General features: G+C 41.5%; 1 protein-coding gene across 1 annotated transcript in view; it reads right to left on the bottom strand.

Annotated features, from left to right (window-relative positions):
- Positions 1-18,614, bottom strand: part of FBXL13 (F-box and leucine rich repeat protein 13) — a 177,487-nt gene that overhangs the window by 145,687 nt on the left and 13,186 nt on the right. Inside the window, exons 3-7 of the mRNA XM_077807867.1 lie at positions 14,559-14,652; positions 13,371-13,438; positions 8,800-8,954; positions 6,948-7,057; positions 5,303-5,422 (exon numbers count right to left, since the gene is read on the bottom strand). Coding sequence (XP_077663993.1) covers positions 5,303-5,422; positions 6,948-7,057; positions 8,800-8,954; positions 13,371-13,438; positions 14,559-14,652 — 547 coding nt within the window. The remainder of the gene's footprint in view (positions 1-5,302; positions 5,423-6,947; positions 7,058-8,799; positions 8,955-13,370; positions 13,439-14,558; positions 14,653-18,614) is intronic.

Genomic DNA, 18,614 nt, shown 5'->3' with positions numbered 1-18,614 from the left:
CTTTAGGTAATATGTGATAAAAAGATGTAACTATATAAAATAAGGATAAATACATGAAACTGATCATTTTTCTCACTATGGTATCATATTTGTATGTACCATGTTTCAGCAATAGGACCTGAAAGTTCCGTGAATCACCCAAGTTTCTATTTTTTTAGTTCATCAGTCTATTGACTCCAACCTAGCAACAGAATCCTCACTTTGCACTCCATTCTTTCCATAAAAAGACAACATTTACAAAGTGATGTAAGCAGACTCTGTGCCAAGCCATCTCATGTCCCAGCTCCAGACCTCAGAGTTGGTATTTCTCTATAAATGGATGCATTCAGTAGCTGCTAAGTGTTAACTGTATTGGTGATCTATATATGCTATAAAATCAACAAAAACTGAATAAAGAGAAAAATTATACAATGGCTTTGTTTTATAACCAATGTACAATGAGAACTAAAACAAAAAGAACAATTATTTACCTTAAATTAACGGTGGTTCTTTGAGAGGTGTTGTCCACATGGATTCCTCTCTTGATGTGCATGCGTACCATTTACATGATCTTAGATCTTTTGGCCAGCAATATCCATTGGAGCCATGCCTGCACTCTAAACATCCTCCCCAGCCCCACCACATACACACACCTGATCGGATAAAAGGCAGACTGATCCAAGTCTTCCACAGTTCCTTCACCAAAACAGAATTTCAGAGAAGCAAGACTCCACAGTACGGGGAAGAAGAGTGGGTCCTGGAATCTATGTGGACAACACCTCTCAAAGAACTTTAGTGACTGTAAGGTAAGTGACCATACTCTCTTCAAGACATGGGAGACGCTCTTGGGACACGGCTGACAAGAGAGAAGGAAAGGGAGAGACAGTTGTACTGGAATACCAAGTTCAGAGGGCTCCCCAAAATGTCTAACAACTCTGTAAATAAAGTGAAATGGGAGGGGATGGAGGTGCAGAGCCTCCATTGGTGTGGTTTGATCTGGAAAGGACACTTCCAGAGCCAAATTACATCCTGACAAAGTGGAGATCATCTTGTTGACACAATATATAGCTTTGGTGTTCTGTCGTCACTTATGCTGTGAACCCCTGGAGAAGATGTAGACTGCTTTGCATGTCAAGCAGATGGCTATGTACTCTAGGATGTTTATGTGACATCAAGCTTCCATCATTCCTGAAACTGGAGGTGACCTAAAGTAGCCCCCATTCCTGAGTGGAGGCATCTCTCACTCGAGTTTTGGTAGGAAGAAGTGCAGAGAATAGTACTCTGTTGCATACCTGAAGAGTCTTTCCAGCAGGAGAGGACTTTTTGTGGGACTCTGAGCAACATGTCCAGGCACTGTCTGCTGCGTAGATGCAAATTTCAATACCCTTGCTGTCATGTACTCTTTGTACACAGTAGGTTATAGGGATACCGTAAGGAAGTGCAAGCAAATCAACTGTTCCTCTATCAGTTCCTCTTGATGTTCCTTTGGTAACTTGTTCACAAACTGAGACAACTTATCCCCCTGTTTAAGTAATCATACCTGGAGATGTTGGCCTGAGAATTAATCACCTGCATTTAGAGAGTGGCAAAGGAGTACACCTTACATGCAAAGAGATCTAATTTCTTTGGGTTCTTCTCTCTGGTTAAGGATTTGTGAGTTCCTTGTTATTTTGACCTTTCCTGGACAGAAGCCACTAAAATCAAACAAGTGGGAATTAAGGTATTAAAATTTCCTGGAGGGGACCTAGTACATCCTGTCAACTTGTTTGGATGTGGCTGGAATACATGTTGGTGTGTACCACAGGTCTTTCACAGGCTCCGACAGTCCCTCATTTATAGGCAAAGCAAACCTGCCAGGTATGGAAGGCTATAAGTTGTGCAGGAGTTTATGGTTTCTTCTTCCAGTCATATATCCAGGGTCTCTGCCATGTGCTTGACTAGGTCCTTCCTGGGACACTTTAATCCACTGAGGAAGGAATGGCAAAGTTCATGGAAAGGTATCCTCTGGGAAGGATAAGGAGATTGCACCAGGGACCAGGTGTTCTTCCCCCCGCAGCAGTTGGATCTTTTCCTCATTTTCCTCTTCCTGCCTTTCCAGGATCTGAGGCTGCATCAGCTGACACAGCTGCAATGGCCTATACTGCCTCTTTGGGGAGAGGCACATAGATCTGAAGGCAGTTGATTATGCAGTACAATTCATCCAAGGGTGAGGCCATGTTATCTGGAGTGCCCTGCCTCTGAGTGGGAGAGGATAGTACTGGAGATACCCCCTTAATTTCTGGTACTGACAGTTCAGAAATTAGTAGCTTGGATATTACCACTTTCAGCCTCGCTAGGAGATATGACTCAAGTACTAGGCCCACAATTATAGTAATTTGGTACCATAAATCATTTGGATACTAATATAGCCAGTGCAGAGTTTACTGGATATGAAGGAACATGGGTCTGAGATGTCCAGTACACAGATGGCAGATACCAAGAACTGAGGTACTTAGTACCAAGGCTCTAGGTACCAAGGCACTTGGTGCAAAGTTCAGTACCAATATATGTGTTGGCCGTCAATTTTAGTGGGTCCAGTGGCATTCTTACTAATCGGTACCAGGGTACTTGAAGGGGTCTTGTCAGTCTTTTGACCCTTAGGAGACTGAGCCCAAGATGAGCCAGAAGTCTGACTCATGCCTTGACTTACTAGATATTGGAGAAAGTGACCTATGTCTTGGCCCATCCCTGGAGTAGTTGTCCTTTTTCCCCCCATCATGTCATTGACATTGGAATACAGGTAGACAACTGTAAGCCTCTTAGAAGGAGGGGTCTGGGTGCTCAGGCTGAAATCTTGGCTCACTGGAGAAATAACAGAGGGACCGACTAGTGACATGGCCTAGCTCTGACCTTCCTCTCAATGTCTGAGGAGGCAAGCATTGAATCTTTGAGGAGGACAGGTTTCATGCAGGCTCTCTAGCTCATGAGTTCACTTAGAGAAGGAACAATACATGGAGCATAGCTCAGAAAAAAGTGTCCCTCTCCTAGGCTGGGCAAGCAGTGGAAGTGCAGCTCACAGGCATCAATCATTCATCTGAGGGTCAGGTCTTGATTCCTGGAGATTTAGCTTCTGCCATGTTGCTAACACAGCTGTACAGGAGTGGGAGTCTAGCCTAAATTGCAACTAAGAATTTATTCTTTTAGCCAATGGGGAATAACTATCTAACTATACAAAATAATAACTACCAAGTACTAAGACTACTAACTACACTAGCACAATATGCAGAGAAAGCAAACATAGTCAACTTTCCATCTCACTGCCTTGGGCCTAAGAAGGAAATGGATCTCCTCTGCTCTTTATGCCCTTGAGTGGGGAAGGACGGCACAAGGATATCTAGGATCAGACATGGCCCCAACAGACAGTGCAGGCCAAGAGCATCCAGTCTCCCATGCAGGGGAACCAAGAGTGAAATCCGTGTGGACAGTCACTCAAACAGGAACTAAATGTTTGTTGTAGTTTTGATGGACAGGATCTAGAAATTAAGACCAGATCTAGCAAAGGCTTGCAGATGTGACTTCAGTGGGACTACTGCATAAATCTTTACAGGATTAGACGTTAAAATTGAAAACATGGTTACACTGTGAACTTTATTTATGTTTAAATGAGTGGACAACTGCATGCAAGAGAGAAAACAAGTTGTCCTACAAAAATACATGTTTATTTTTTTGTTGCGTAAAATGAGTGGATTCTGTACAGCAAAGCGAAACTAAAACTTGTAAATGTGTCAGGGAAGGTCAAAACATTTTCAGCATCAGTTCAAGGGGATCCCTTGATGATAACCGTTTATAGCAGTGGGTCAATTTCTTAGTGTAAATTGGGTGTGACAGGTAGGGTTGCCAGATGTTCAGTTTTAGACCAGAAAGTCCAGTCAAAAAGGAGATTTGGAAGTGTTCAGTCTGCCCTCCAGTATGCCCTCCATCCTCTGCCTCAATTTTCCTGCCCCAGCCCCTTATTCCGGGGACTGACACCCCCCCCCCCACAAACCCCACTGTGCCCCCACCCCAGCCTCCTACTCTGGGGACTAATCCCCCCTCCACCCTGCTGTGCCCTGATTGTCCCCGCCGTGGCCCCTCACTCTGGGGACTGATTCCCCTCTTCTGCCCCACTGTGCCCCCAATACCTCTCCCCATCCCCTTGCTGCAGGGACCGACCCCCCTCTCTGCTCCACGGTCTTCCAATGAGAGGAAGGTTCAAAGAAAAAAAATCACATTGCTCTTATGGGGTTCCCAAGTAGGGGCAACAATTAGAGGTTGGTTCATGCCCCAAACTAAGGTTCATAGCCTTTTAGATATCCCCTCCACCAGGCTCCCAGAGACTTGCCACTCCACCAAGATGACCATGTCACTCATCTCCAACATGGCCATATCCCCCGCATGATGCAGGAGCGTGGAGCATGCTTTGAAGATGCAACTGAGAATGTCATTACAGCAATAAACCTAAGAAACTACAAAATCCAAAAAAATAACCCCCACAATGCATTTCTCCTACTAATTTGATCTGGAATATTTAATACAAGTTTGACTTTTCAGACAATGCCCAACTGCATTTTATTAATCCTCCTGATTTTTTAACCCAATTTAAAACCAGCTATCCTTACAGAATATGTAGAATTGTACTGAACTATGCATTGTGGTGCTCCCATTGTGCCAGATGAATACAAAGGCTGAGCAGGGGGCACAGTCTTGGAGAAAGAGGCAGACCAGGAGCAGGGCCTCAGGGGGAAGAGGTCGGGCAAGGGGTGGGGGCAAGGATGTCCGATTTTCAGCAGTTAGAGAGTTGACAACCCTAGATCACTCCTGGGCTCATAGCCAACATTTGCTGGGTCCCCAGTTATGTAAACAAAACAAAAGGTTTTCATTTGGCTGTCACCGCTTCAGATGGGCCACCACCTGCTGCCGTCTTACCCAGCAACAACAAGCAACGCATTGGTAGCAAATCACCACAATAGTCTTGCATCCTGCCTACCTTTCCTCAGGGAGGCCCTGACAGGCATAGGTCTCTCAAGCAGGCTTCTCTCATGAAGTGAGAGCTGGAGTTCTGCTCCCCTTCCCTGCAGGCTGAGCTGGGCTCTCCATCTTTAACCCCTCCCTCCAATCCTGATGCCTCCTGCAGACTCAGCCCACAGCAGTTCATTAACCCTTTCCTAGTCAGTGTGAGGTTTGTATCTGCATCACGCTGGGTTTTACTGGCAAAAAGTGCCACAATCACTAACAGATAATTCAGTCCTTTTCTTTAAACACTGTATCAAATAAAACACCATCAAGTACACAAATTTTTACCAACCTGTAGGATTGCTCTTTCAGGTATATTTGATATTTCATCTTTGACTGTTTCTGAGGTAGAAGAATATTGTACATCATCCTGTTTATCAAAATATTCTTCCTGGTCTCCTTTTACCAAACGCTGAAAAAAATAACACAACAGAAGTATCTTTATCCAGATTAAAGTGTCATCTTTTCTTGTAAACTGAATATGTTCTGAGATATATTAAAAAGACCCAACTAATATATCAACATTTCTAAATTAAATTAGTTTTTTTAATTCATGTAGATTTATAAATCTACTTAATAAAATAACAACAATGCATATTACTCCAACAATATCATGATGAAGTTCATGAAGTATTTTACAAATACGTGTACTGTGCATTTTAGAACACCTGTTTTACAATAGTTTGTACATACAGTTCAGTAGAAATATCGTTATTTGCTGTGTAAAAAAGAAGAAGAAGGGGAAGATGGAAGCAAGAGAAAGAGAAGGAAAATGGGAAAGGGAGATTAGGAAGAAGGAAAGAACAGGTGAAGAAAAGCGGCAGTTTTAGATTGTGCCTTTCCGCCATGAGCACAGTTATTTTTCAGGCAGCAGTTTGTGTATCTCTGGCTTTTTTAAATGATTTCCTATTATAATTTAAGACTTAAAGGAGCCCAGACTTACCAAAAGTGTGGTCTGAAAAAGGCTCCTGGCTAGGGCAGCCAAGAAGTCAGTTAACGAAGTATCTCACCCCAGGGATTCCCATCAGTGGAGCTACAATGGAAACTAACGGTGCCCACAAAGGATTCACACCTTCTGTCAATATTAACTAATGTTTGAACAAGACTGTCAAAAATTGAGTTAGCTGACATAATGCTGACCACAATTTAGCAGTCAGTGAAGACTGGGACAAATCACATTCAGCATTGTATCATGGCTTAATTACGGTTAACTGATACAATGTCTGAGCATGATTTGTCCTGGTCTACAGTGACTGCTAAGTCATGTTTCAGAGTAACAGCTGTGTTAGTCTATTCGCAAAAAGAAAAGGAGCCACAAGTAGTCTTTTTCTTTTTGCTAAGTCATGGTCAGCATCATGTCAGTTAACTTGTATCTTCAGAATCGTGTTCAAACACAATAAAATATTGTAATGCAGACAAACATACTAAAACAGAGACAGAAACACTGTCTGTCCCTCTTGAAGTAATGGGTTTTGCTGGCAAAGAGGGGAGTACTTGACACCTCCCTGACCCTGCTTTGCTTAAATTGGCCTATACTTTTTAAAAAATATTAAGTTACCTTTTAATTGCAGTTGAAAAGTATTCTGTTGATGGAAAATTTCCCTTATGTTTATAATATCACAAACAATGGAAGCACTCAGAATATATTTTTAGAGCGGTGAAAGTCTGAGAACATAATTTTTAAGAATCATAAAAACTGCAACCCTGGAAAGCAACTCCAGCATTAACAGGGTTTCATGTTTAACAACTTTGCACAGTGCTCTGAAAATGCACAGTGTTACCTAAGTACTAAGTAACCACAGTGGTAGCAGTAGCATGGTAGAATGACTCATTTTAATTTTATGTACCTAGGACTGCTTTCCCACCGCAGCTTCAGTTCATGGAGATCTATTGTTTAATCATTCAGCATGTAATATTTACAATTCTGTGTTCTGTACCTCAAAATATGCTTTTGTTTTTGCCGAACTCTGAGCCTCTGCATGCCACGCCCTTAGGATAGTTCTGCACAAATTGTCATTAAAGACCTTTTGTATCCTCATTGCTGCCACTAGAAAAAATTTATTCGATTACAAAAGTTATGAAAGCAAGGACCTCATTTCTGAATAAATGTTTCAGTTAAATGCCTCTGATGAAATGCAATTCTGTATACAACCAGCTCTACAGATTTATAACTGTCCACAACTATGTTCTTTATAATGAAACAAGCAGCAACAACACTCTCACAGTATATGTACTGGTTCATACAAATACACTAAGTTACCAGGAAAAGCAAAAAAGTGTTATATGATTTTATTTTAATAGCTATCTATAAAGGCATGATTAATCTGCAAGTTGGATCTGCCAAAAACCAGTAAGTTCACCAATTCTTAAATTCCAGAACAAGTAGCAAGTTTGAAGAGGCTGTCAGAGTGGAGAAAAAAATGTACGCTGTCCTCAGTGAAATGGAACAGGACATAACTCACTCGCTCATTTTACATGTAACATTTTGAGAGCGGGAAGGTTCAAGAATAATAAAGGCAAATTAGTGTTTTCAATATACCGGTAATTCAAAAATTTAGTCTTAACTTAATCTCTATGAAAGTTTTGTTTTATATTTCATATTTTAAATGCTATAGTTCCTTGTCCAGTATGTCTGGTCTGTATTTTTGATTTAAAAGATCTGATTTTTAATAACTTGAACTAGTTTCAGAATGGAAATGGTTTAAAAAGGACTGTAGAACTACACATTATTATAAAACTGGTAGATTCTATCTCTGTATCATCGTGATTACCCGCCAAAGAATTTTCTTAAAAGCTGTCACTTTCATTTCCAACAAAAATTCTTGTATCTTTTATACTGGGTTTATATGCAGCTTGTTATTTGGTGTATTTTTCCTTTAAAATTACATATTTTTCAACGGATTTTAAATAATTTTTATACTTCACATACAGAAGACACTGTACAAATATATGAGCCAAATTCTGTTCTCTGGTTGGTATGGGTACCAACATAAGTTCCACCTGTATCTGAGAGCAGAATTTGGTATTTGATTTCCAACCCTGCAAACTCTAACTCACCCCAGTAGTTCTTGCTCACATGAGCAGTCACATTTAACTCAACAGGAGTATTTGTTTTAAGTAAAGACTAATCCTGCAAGAAGAATTCTCAATTGTACATTTTGATATTTTAAATATATCCTAAAAATGTCCACACTAAATTTATGTCACTGTTTTACACATACAAACTAAATAGTCTTGAAAAGCAAAATGAATAAACTGAACAATTTAGAATACCTTTAAACTATTTACCCAGTCTTTGGGTCACAAGAACTCTTACAAATTAAACGTTTATAAATAGCTCAATGACCTTTCAAAAGTCATGCAGATGTCACACAGCAGAATTTGATATGGACCTAAATTATACCAGCTCTGCAACCAGGATTTTGACGTTACTGTTTAAAAACAGATCTTCTATTATAGCAGTCCTGACACTAGACCTTAGAATTATATCTTTACGAAACAATTTCATGTCTTATTTTTCACCAAACTCAAAACTCCAAAAATAATTTTATACAAGAAAAAACTTATTTTCTCTGCATTAAGACATACAAGATCTATTTTTGTCCTGAGAAAATTGCAAATACTTACAATAATCTAAAACCCTGTGAATAACTGAGTATGCAAAGTTATTAATGAGCTGCACGCACAAAAGAGTTCAAAGACTCACCGCTCCTGTGTTGCTCAAATACTATTAAGCTTATAGTATATAAATTGTATTTTTGTTTATGCAAAGCAGCTTGCAAGACTTACATACTATTTGTTCCTTGCGAAACTGTGCCCAAGCTCTCCACTTCTGTACTATTACTCTCGTTATTCTGGTGTCATAATGGTCTGCTGCAACAGCCATCTTCTGCTTTATAAGTTCTCTACTGTTTTTTTGCAACAGACAATATTGCATCCATTCACTGCAATGTTAAGGCAAAGTTAATAACTGTATTAATGTGGTTTCTGACTTGGATGGAATAAAATGCATAAAACTCTGCAACTTAATACAAAGCACATGGAAGATAGTTTGAGCCTTTAAGTTTATGTTGATCAGTTTAAGTCACAGGATGGTGGTCATTTCAATGGTGATATATTTCAATAATAGTTCCTCCTAGCCATACCAATTGGAATAAAGTTTCTGCCTTCGATTAATAGGTTACATCATCAGTTTATAAAATATCTCACTGATCTGATTCTATTCATTACTTGCTCCAGCTAGTATGTGATTATTGAGGTCCTGATTCAAGAAAGTATCTAGTTCAAGAAAGGCACTTAAGCACATGAAAGCAATGGAACTTAAACACATGCTTAATGTTAAGCATGTGTATAAGCAATTTCCCAAATAGTGATGGACTTAAGCACATGCTTAAGTGCTTTCCTGAACTCGGGTTTAAAAATGTTATTTAAGTTTCTTTGGCAATGTGAATAAAAACTAAAATGAAAGAAGAATATAAAATCAACATTTTAAATCTAAACCATTTTATCCTTCCACAAAAATATATTAAACATTGTTTTTGCTCTCTTAAGTGACACAGAAGTATTCAGAGCCCAAAGAGAAATATTTTCTCAAAGAATCACACATTGTTTATTACAGGGTAACAAGGTAATCACCGGGTAACAAGCCTTGTGGATGTGGGGAAGCCGTAGATGTGGTATATCTTGACTTTAGAAAGGCTTTTGATATTGTCTCGCATAACCTTCTCATAAACAAACTAAGGAAATACTACCTAGATGGAGCTACTATAAAGGTGGATGCATAACTCGTTGGAAAATCATTCCCAGAGAGTAGTTATCGGTGGTTCACAGTCATGCTAGAAGGACCTAATGAGTGGGGTCCCACAGGGATCAGTTCTGTTCAATATCTTCATCAATGATTTAGATAATGGCATAGAGAGTACACTTATAAAGTTTGCGGATGATACCAAGCTGGGAGGGGTTGCAAGTGCTTGGGAGGATAGAATTAACATTCAAAATGATCTGGACAAACTGGAGAAATGGTCTGAAGTAAATAGGATGAAATTCAATATGGACAAATGCAAAGTACTCCACTTAGGAAGGAACAATCAGCTGCACACATACAAAATGGGAAATGACTGCTTAAGAAGGAAAACTGTGGAAAGGGATCTGGGGGTCATACAAGCTAAATACAAGTCAACAGCGTAATGCTATTGCAAAAAAAGCAAACATCATTGTGGGATGTATTAGCAGGAGTATTGTAAGCAAGACACGAAAAGTAATTCTTCCGCTCTACACCATGCTGATTAGGCCTCAACTGGAGGATTGTGTCCACTTCTGGGTGCCACATTTCAGGAAAGATGTGGACAAATTGGAGAAAGACCAGAGAAGAGCAACAAAAATGATTAAAGGGCTAGAACACATGACCTATGAGGGAAGATGGAAAAAATTGGGTTTGTTTAGTCTGGAGAAGAAAAGACACAGGGGATATGATAACAGTTTTCAAGTACATAAAAGGTTATTACAAGGAGGAGGGAGAAAAATTGTTCTTCTTAACCTCTGAGGATAGAGCAAGAAGCAGTGGGCTTAAATTGCAGCAAGGGAGGTTTAGGTTGGACATTAGGAAAAACTTCCTAACTGTCAGAGTGTTTAAGCACTGGAACAAATTGCCTAGGGAGGTGGTGGAATCTCCATCATTGGGGATTTTTAAGAGCGGGTTGGACAAACACCCATCAGGGATGGTCTACATAATAATTAGTCCTGCCTTGAGTGCAGGAGACTGGACTAGATGACCTCTCACGGTCCCTTCGAGTTCTATGATTCTATATTGTTTATTAATTATAGTACAGTATTTTTCTTTGTCAGAGCAACAAGAAAGATAACCACTTAAATGAGGCTTTCTGACAGCCCTTTTATTTGCCAAAAAATCCCCAATTTGGAAGCAAAATGTAATTTAATTGAACAGAGCTGAGAGCAACTGTAAATGTAACATTTTATGGTTCTAATCCAACTCCCATTGTAAAGTCAGATAACAGTGAAACCTGAAATAATGGAGCAGCCTTATGATTTTTCCTAAGATGTTTAACCATTTTGATTATCATAATTATACATCAGACACATGCACTATTCTCCACTCAAAAAGTAATAGCTTTTTTTTGGACCTCTAACCTTACCTCCCCTAAATGTTAGTTCCAATGGAAATCTTGGACATTTGAGATTCCTGGCCACAGTGAAGTGATTTTTGATTAACGACTAATTCATTCAGAATGCAGGTACCGTACATACTCGTTCATAAGCCAAATATTTTTGGTAAAAAAATGACGCATCAAAGAGCGGCGGTCAGCTTATAAAAGGGTCTACACCAACATTTGATCATTTTAAATTCTATGGAACCATTGAATTGAATATCTAATACACTGTCGTTTTGTTTACCTGGAGCGTCTGCAGGCATGGAGCCCCTCAGCTCCCTGTGGCCGTGGTTCGCCCTTCCCAGCCAATGGGAGCTGCGGGAAGTGGCGTGCCACTGTTGTTCTTCTCTTCATTGGCAGGGAACGGCGAACCGCAGCCACTGGAAGCTGAGGGGATCCGTGCCTATGAACGTTCCAGGTAAACAAAACGTCCAGGCCCACTAGCGGCTTACCCTAATGGGCTTACCCTCATGGGCCAGGAACCAAAAAGTTTGCCAACCCCCGAAATATAGGGTTGGCTTATGAAAGGGTCATAGAGTTTTGCTATTTTTACCTATCCATCTTGGGGGGTCGGCTTCTAAACAACGGGCTAATGAACGAGTATATATGGTAAATATTTATATATATCTCCCTTTTACAGAGAGAGAATGAACCATGGAGAGAATGAGCGAACTGCCCGAAGTCACAAAGGAAATCTGAATAAGAGCCAGGAAGGGAACCCAGATCCTTGACTTAACCCTATCCCAAAATATCCTGTCTCCACTGGGATTTAAGTACTCTGGCAAGATTAAGCTGTATGAGAGGCTGTTCAGGGAAGGCCTGGTCCAAAACCCACTGAAGTCAAAAGACTTCCACTGATTTCAATTAACTTTGGATTGGGCCTGGAATTTACAGGCACTCTGAGCTCACTACAATTTGAATACAAAACAACATTGCTAAAAAAGAGAAAAACCAAATAATTTAATTTGGTCATCTTGCTTCTGTTTGTGACGCTGGCAGTCCAGGTGCCAGCTCATGCCAAGGCCCCAGGCCTCACTGATTGTTGACAAATGCATAGCTGGAAACCAGTCTGGTTTACCTGTGGGTTAGTATCGTTAAAACAGATATTAGTGTTATAAAAATGCGTTTAGTGCTCAGACTTTACAAAATTCTTGTAGAATGCTGCATGCATTAATCCTACTTATATCTGTATCCCATGCTAAAAGGAAATACTTAAGTATTTGCTCTATAACTGTAAAATGTTTGTTCTAAAACTATGTAACTCACCAACCAGGAAAAAAATTTCAAATAATGCAAAATCCTGGATTCCTGTAGAAGATGTTATCTCCCGCTCATCAGCAAGGACTATTGAATCCATACGAGCCACTGTGGAACAGACTTTGTTGATTGCTCCTCCCACCCACCCATGAAGAGGTTACGTGCAGAAGCGCTCGGCCCATCAGCCTGCACTCTAGAGAAATGGGGATAAAAGTCCCTGACCAGAAGGAATTAGGGTCTCTTTATGCTTTCTGGACTCTGAGGGGCAAGAAAATTCCTAAACATAAACAAGAGATCCCCAAGATGCTTGTCTTGAATTAGCCCCAAAGGACATAAAATCTTGCTTATTATAAAAGCTTCTATTCCCTTTTGAATTTAAGATTGTATCTCATTTGTGGGTGTATGCTTAAATGCTTTAGCCTTGTAAATAACTCTCATTTCTTTTTCATAGTTAATAAACTTTTAGTTATTTTTTTACAGGACTGCCTACAAGTGTTGTCTCTGGCATGAGACCGAAGGTGCAAACTGACCTGGAATAAGTGACTGGTCCTTTGGGACTGAGAGTAAACTGAATATGTTGTGATCTTTGATGTAAAGTGACTATCTGTCACAGAGTCAAGCTTGTCTGGGTGGCAAGATAGATCAGAATGCCCAAGGGGTCTGTGACTCCACGTTAAGGCTGTATAGTGCCTGAGGAGTTTACAATTGTTATTTGGTTGGTGAAATCTAAGTATAGAACTCACAACCAGTTTGGGATGTGTGCCCTGCTTACCAGTCTGCCCTGAGGTTGGTATTCTTAGTCGTGAACCACTCCAGACAATGTTCAAGCTAATTACAATGAAAACCACCTTTTTCTGCAATAACACTAAATATTCTAGACAAAAAGGATTTTTTCCTAAAAATTCAGTATTCTCCATGTACAGTATGTATACTTACTGAAAGTACAGTTTCTTTAAGTTTTTGCTGTAAAAGTTCCATGCTTTGCCACATAACTCTTCAGTCATCTAAACAAATAATTTATTATATTAATACACAAATTTAAAAATGGTGTTGCATAGTGAATGCTTAAAAAATAGCCAAAAAAACCTGGCAGTTTTATTTTCCATATTGATCAATGCAAATTAAATGGTACAGTCCAAAGAAATGCATGTTCAGATACACAGAAAAATTTAATAGACAGAAAATTGTATCTTTCTTCCCCTATCAACTTTTTTCAATATAAACCTGCTTTTACAGGCATAAAATCTGAAGGTAAAAACTAAATATAGAACTGAACTGTATGTACGAAGAAGGCATTAATCAAGCTCATTGTCAGCACTTCTTCCCCAAAATTCACTGTTTTACTGATAAAATATATTAAATTGCTAGAAACATTCTATCTTTTCTTTTAAATTCTTCTCTTTTACTTTGTGGCTTGCTAGAATTTAATAACCTTATTAGGGCTGTCAAGTGATTAAAAAAATTAATAGTGATTAATCATGCCGTTAAACAATAACAGAATACCGTTTATTTAAATATTTGTTGATGTTTTCTACGTTTTCAAATAGATTTCAATTACAACACAGAATTCAAAGTGTACAGTGCTCATTTTATACTTATTATTGATATTTTTATGGATCTATTTAAAATGCACTCTTCCAAAATCTTGGGTACATGTAAAGATTTTTTCTGTAATTTCATAAATTATACAGGACGACAGCCCAATTCTAAAAAACGTTCTTCATTTCCTTTGCCAATTACCTTAATGTTCTTATTTAGTAGAATCAGTCAAACCAAATAATACACAGAAAATCATGAAACTGAAACTGGGTCCAGATGCACTTGGAAAGATTGTAACATAGAAGTAAGTTCATTATATTGGTAATTCTGTCCAATTTTGATAAAGATGCTACCATTTTTGGTGATCTACCATATGCATGGACAACATGCCAATATGAAGATGTACATTTTGAAAGATCATAAAACTAGCATATAGAAACAAATGCAAGGTACCAACATTCCTTCACATAAACTACAACAGAAATGGCAGAATCATGAAATAAACTTGAAGGCACAATTAAACCCTTCTGTAGTGAAAGATATTTTTAAAGTAAAGATTCAGTGAACTTGCTCAGTGATGGTTACCAGCTGTTCATCATTTAGTCCAAAAAGGAGGTGCAAATATGTTTCTGAAATCCTCTTTAATTTTGGCCTGAAGGATGAATCAATACATGTATCCCTGCAAAACAAATAAACAAAAAAGCAAATCATGTAAACCACATTACTAACACTGAAGGAAAATTAATCTCCTCTCTACAGCTAAAAGAAAAGGAGTACTTGTGGCACCTTAGAGACTAACCAATTTATTTGAGCATAAGCTTTTGTGAGCTTTAAGCTTTCGTACTCCTTTTCTTTCTGCAAATACAGACTAACACGGCTGTTACTCTGAAACCTGTCTCTACAGCTAATGAATTATTACATCATTACACATATCCCTTAGTTAATACCCTTACTACCTTCATTCCAACTGTGTTAACGAGCCAAAATTTTAAAATTATGTTCACCTACTACCTGTATATCAAAACAGATTACGTATGGTACTATGTTCAGAGATACACCTGAGTCATTTGGGGTCAAAATGTAAGCCATCTTTAAAAAGATATAACCTGATGGAAAATGCTCAAGTTACAAAATATTTTTCCACTCTTAATGCTGACTTTATTTTCAAACAGCCACTATTTATGTATGATTTACAGAACTTCATGCAATGTTTTCTGCTGCTGCAGAGCAGTCTGTGAGCATTCATAGGAAGTAAAAGTAATTTAAAAAAGCGTAATCCCATAGCCAAATGAACAAAACACAGCCATGTTGATTTATACTTCCATGACAAACGCAGGAAAAAAAAATAGGGTTTGTCAGAAGATAAAATCAATTGAAAAAGAAATTCTATTTTCAACCTTTTAAGAAGACATTAAAAATAACAGAAAGTAAACACAGAAGACCCCATAATTATGGGCCAACTGTTACATTTAGCTTCCAGTGAACATTAGGGGTGTGCAGAGTCCTATAACCCCATAAAGCAGTGGTCCCCGAACTGTGGGGGGTGGAAGAACTTTCGGGAGGGCGCGGCAGGGCCTGGGCCAGTCCACACGGGGGGTAGGGAAGAGAGCGCCACCCAGCCCTGCTCTGCCACCTGCTCCACTTTGACCCTGGTTCCAGCCCCAGCCACAGGCTCCTGGCCCTATTACCAGCTGTGGCTCCATACCTGGCACCAGCTGCAGTTCTGGCCCCAAACACGGGCCCGCTCTCGGATGTGGCCCCCGGCCCTGACCGTGGCCAGGTAAGGGGGAGCACGAACCAGGTAAGGGGAGGTACAGACAAAAGAGTTTGGGGACCACTGTCATAGAGAGCTCCAGGAGGGGGTTTAGTATGCAGAGAGACTGCACAAACAGCACCATCCATTGGTATGGTGCAATCTGCTCTATAGGTCAACTGGCCCATTCCACGGGCTGGTACAGATGGAGGTACGGACACGGCCCCATCTCCTCCTCACGTCTCATCCCTTCAGGGTGAGGTGGGACCCTGATAGCATAGGGAAGCAGCAACTACTCCACGTGCTACTCCTGAGGGCATTCTGCTCCAAAAAATTAAAAATTCTGCACACAGTATTTTAAAATTCTGCAAGTTCTATTTGTCAATAAATACATGCAGAGGTTCCAGCATGGCAGTGAGGAGCACAGGCCACTGGCTGCACCCTGCAGTCCCCACACCCTCACCCCAGGACACGGACTCAGCAATGAGGCTGCACCAGACCCTGACACAGCACAAGGCCTGGGCTGCCCAGAAACACCCTGGGGCCCTGCCCCTCTGTGCCAGGTGCACTAGATGTGGAGCAGGCAGGCTCAACCAGGCAGGATCCAACTGTGAAGGGGTTCGATGTGGGGGGATCCAGGTGTGAGTGAGAGGGTTCTGTGTGGGACAATCTGGGTGCAGGCAGCTCAGTGGGGGGGTCTAGGTGTGAGGGGATCTGGATGCACAGAGGCTCGTTGGGGGGTGGGGGGGGTTCCAGATGCAGGGGCAATGGGACTTTGCAGGGGCTTCCTGGTGAAGGTGGTTGGGGCTCAGTGGAGGGGTCTGGGTGTGGGGGTCTCAGCTAGGGGAGTGGGTGTTGGTGGGGTGGGGTCTGGGTGCAGGTAGTTGGGGGTCAGAGGTGTGGGTGTTTGGATGTGGGGTGGGGGTCTGGAGGCAGGGGGTCTGGGTGCAAGGGGCTCCAGATGCAGGAGTTGAGGTTCAGTGGGGTGGGGTTTGGGTATGGAGGGCTGGGGGGGGGTTGGATGTATCGGGTGAGGCTTGGCAGGGGTGTCTAGGTATGGAAGGTCTGGATGCAGAGCCATTGGCCATTATCTTTGAAAACTCGTGGCGAACCGGGGAAGTCCCGGATGACTGGAAAAAGGCTAATGTAGTGCCAATCTTTAAAAAAGGGAAGAAGGAGGATCCTGGGAACTACAGGCCAGTCAGCCTCACCTCAGTCCCTGGAAAAATCATGGAGCAGGTCCTCAAAGAATCAATCCTGAAGCACTTGCATGAGAGGAAAGTGATCAGGAACAGTCAGCATGGATTCACCAAGGGAAGGTCATGCCTGACTAATCTAATCGCCTTTTATGATGAGATTACTGGTTCTGTGGATGAAGGGAAAGCAGTGGATGTATTGTTCCTTGACTTTAGCAAAGCTTTTGACACGGTCTCCCACAGTATTCTTGTCAGCAAGTTAAGGAAGTATGGGCTGGATGAATGCACTATAAGGTGGGTAGAAAGCTGGCTAGATTGTCGGGCTCAACGGGTAGTGATCAATGGCTCCATGTCTAGTTGGCAGCTGGTATCAAGTGGAGTGACCCAGGGGTCGGTCCTGGGGCCGGTTTTGTTCAATATCTTCATAAATGATCTGGAGGATGGTGTGGATTGCACCCTCAGCAAATTTGCGGATGATACTAAACTGGGAGGAGTGGTAGGTACGCTGGAGGGGAGGGATAGGATACAGAAGGACCTAGACAAATTGGAGGATTGGGCCAAAAGAAATCTGATGAGGTTCAATAAGGATAAGTGCAGGGTCCTGCACTTAGGATGGAAGAATCCAATGCACCGCTACAGACTAGGGACCGAATGGCTAGGCAGCAGTTCTGTGGAAAAGGACCTAGGGGTGACAGTGGACGAGAAGCTGGATATGAGTCAGCAGTGTGCCCTTGTTGCCAAGAAGGCCAATGGCATTTTGGGATGTATAAGTAGGGGCATAGCGAGCAGATCGAGGGACGTGATCGTTCCCCTCTATTCGACATTGGTGAGGCCTCATCTGGAGTACTGTGTCCAGTTTTGGGCCCCACACTACAAGAAGGATGTGGATAAATTGGAGAGAGTCCAGCGAAGGGCAACAACAATGATTAGGGGTCTAGAACACATGACTTATGAGGAGAGGCTGAGGGAGCTGGGATTGTTTAGTCTGCAGAAGAGAAGAATGAGGGGGGATTTGATAGCTGCTTTCAACTACCTGAAAGGGGGTTCCAAAGAGGATGGATCTAGACTGTTCTCAAAGGTAGCAGATGACAGAACGAGGAGTAATGGTCTCAAGTTGCAGTGGGGGAGGTTTAGATTGGATATTAGGAAAAACTTTTTCACTAAGAGGGTGGTGAAATACTGGAATGCGTTACCTAGGGAGGTGGTAGAAGCTCCGTCCTTAGAGGTTTTTAAGGTCAGGCTTGACAAAGCCCTGGCTGGGATGATTTAACTGGGAATTGGTCCTGCTTCGAGCAGGGGGTTGGACTAGATGACCTTCAGGGGTCCCTTCCAACCCTGATATTCTATGATTCTATGATTCTATGTACAGGGGTTGGGAAGATGGGGGAGAAGCTCCCCATGCAGTGACCCCTCCCCCACCACAACTGAGGAGTGATGGAGGCAGGAAGCAGGGGAGGATGCTGAGCTTCCTGCAGCTGGGGGAAGTCCCGTCCTCTCCTGCCTCCAGCCCAGCCAGGACTAGCAGCCAATCCTGGCTCAGGGTAGGAGCCACTGGCTGGGGGTATCTCCAGCCCCACAGTGATTTACCTCTCTGCCAGCTGCCTGAAATGTGGTACCTGTGCTGCTAGGGAGTGGTGTGTGACTGCTCTTGCAGCTTCCCTTTGCTTCCCTGTCAGAAATTCATTTTTTTGC

Source organism: Eretmochelys imbricata, chromosome 1, assembly GCF_965152235.1.
Source record: "Eretmochelys imbricata isolate rEreImb1 chromosome 1, rEreImb1.hap1, whole genome shotgun sequence".
In the NCBI taxonomy this organism is placed as follows: Eukaryota; Metazoa; Chordata; order Testudines; family Cheloniidae; genus Eretmochelys; species Eretmochelys imbricata.
Note: the sequence above shows the minus strand (reverse complement) of the source record. Positions and strands in the feature narration are given on the sequence as shown.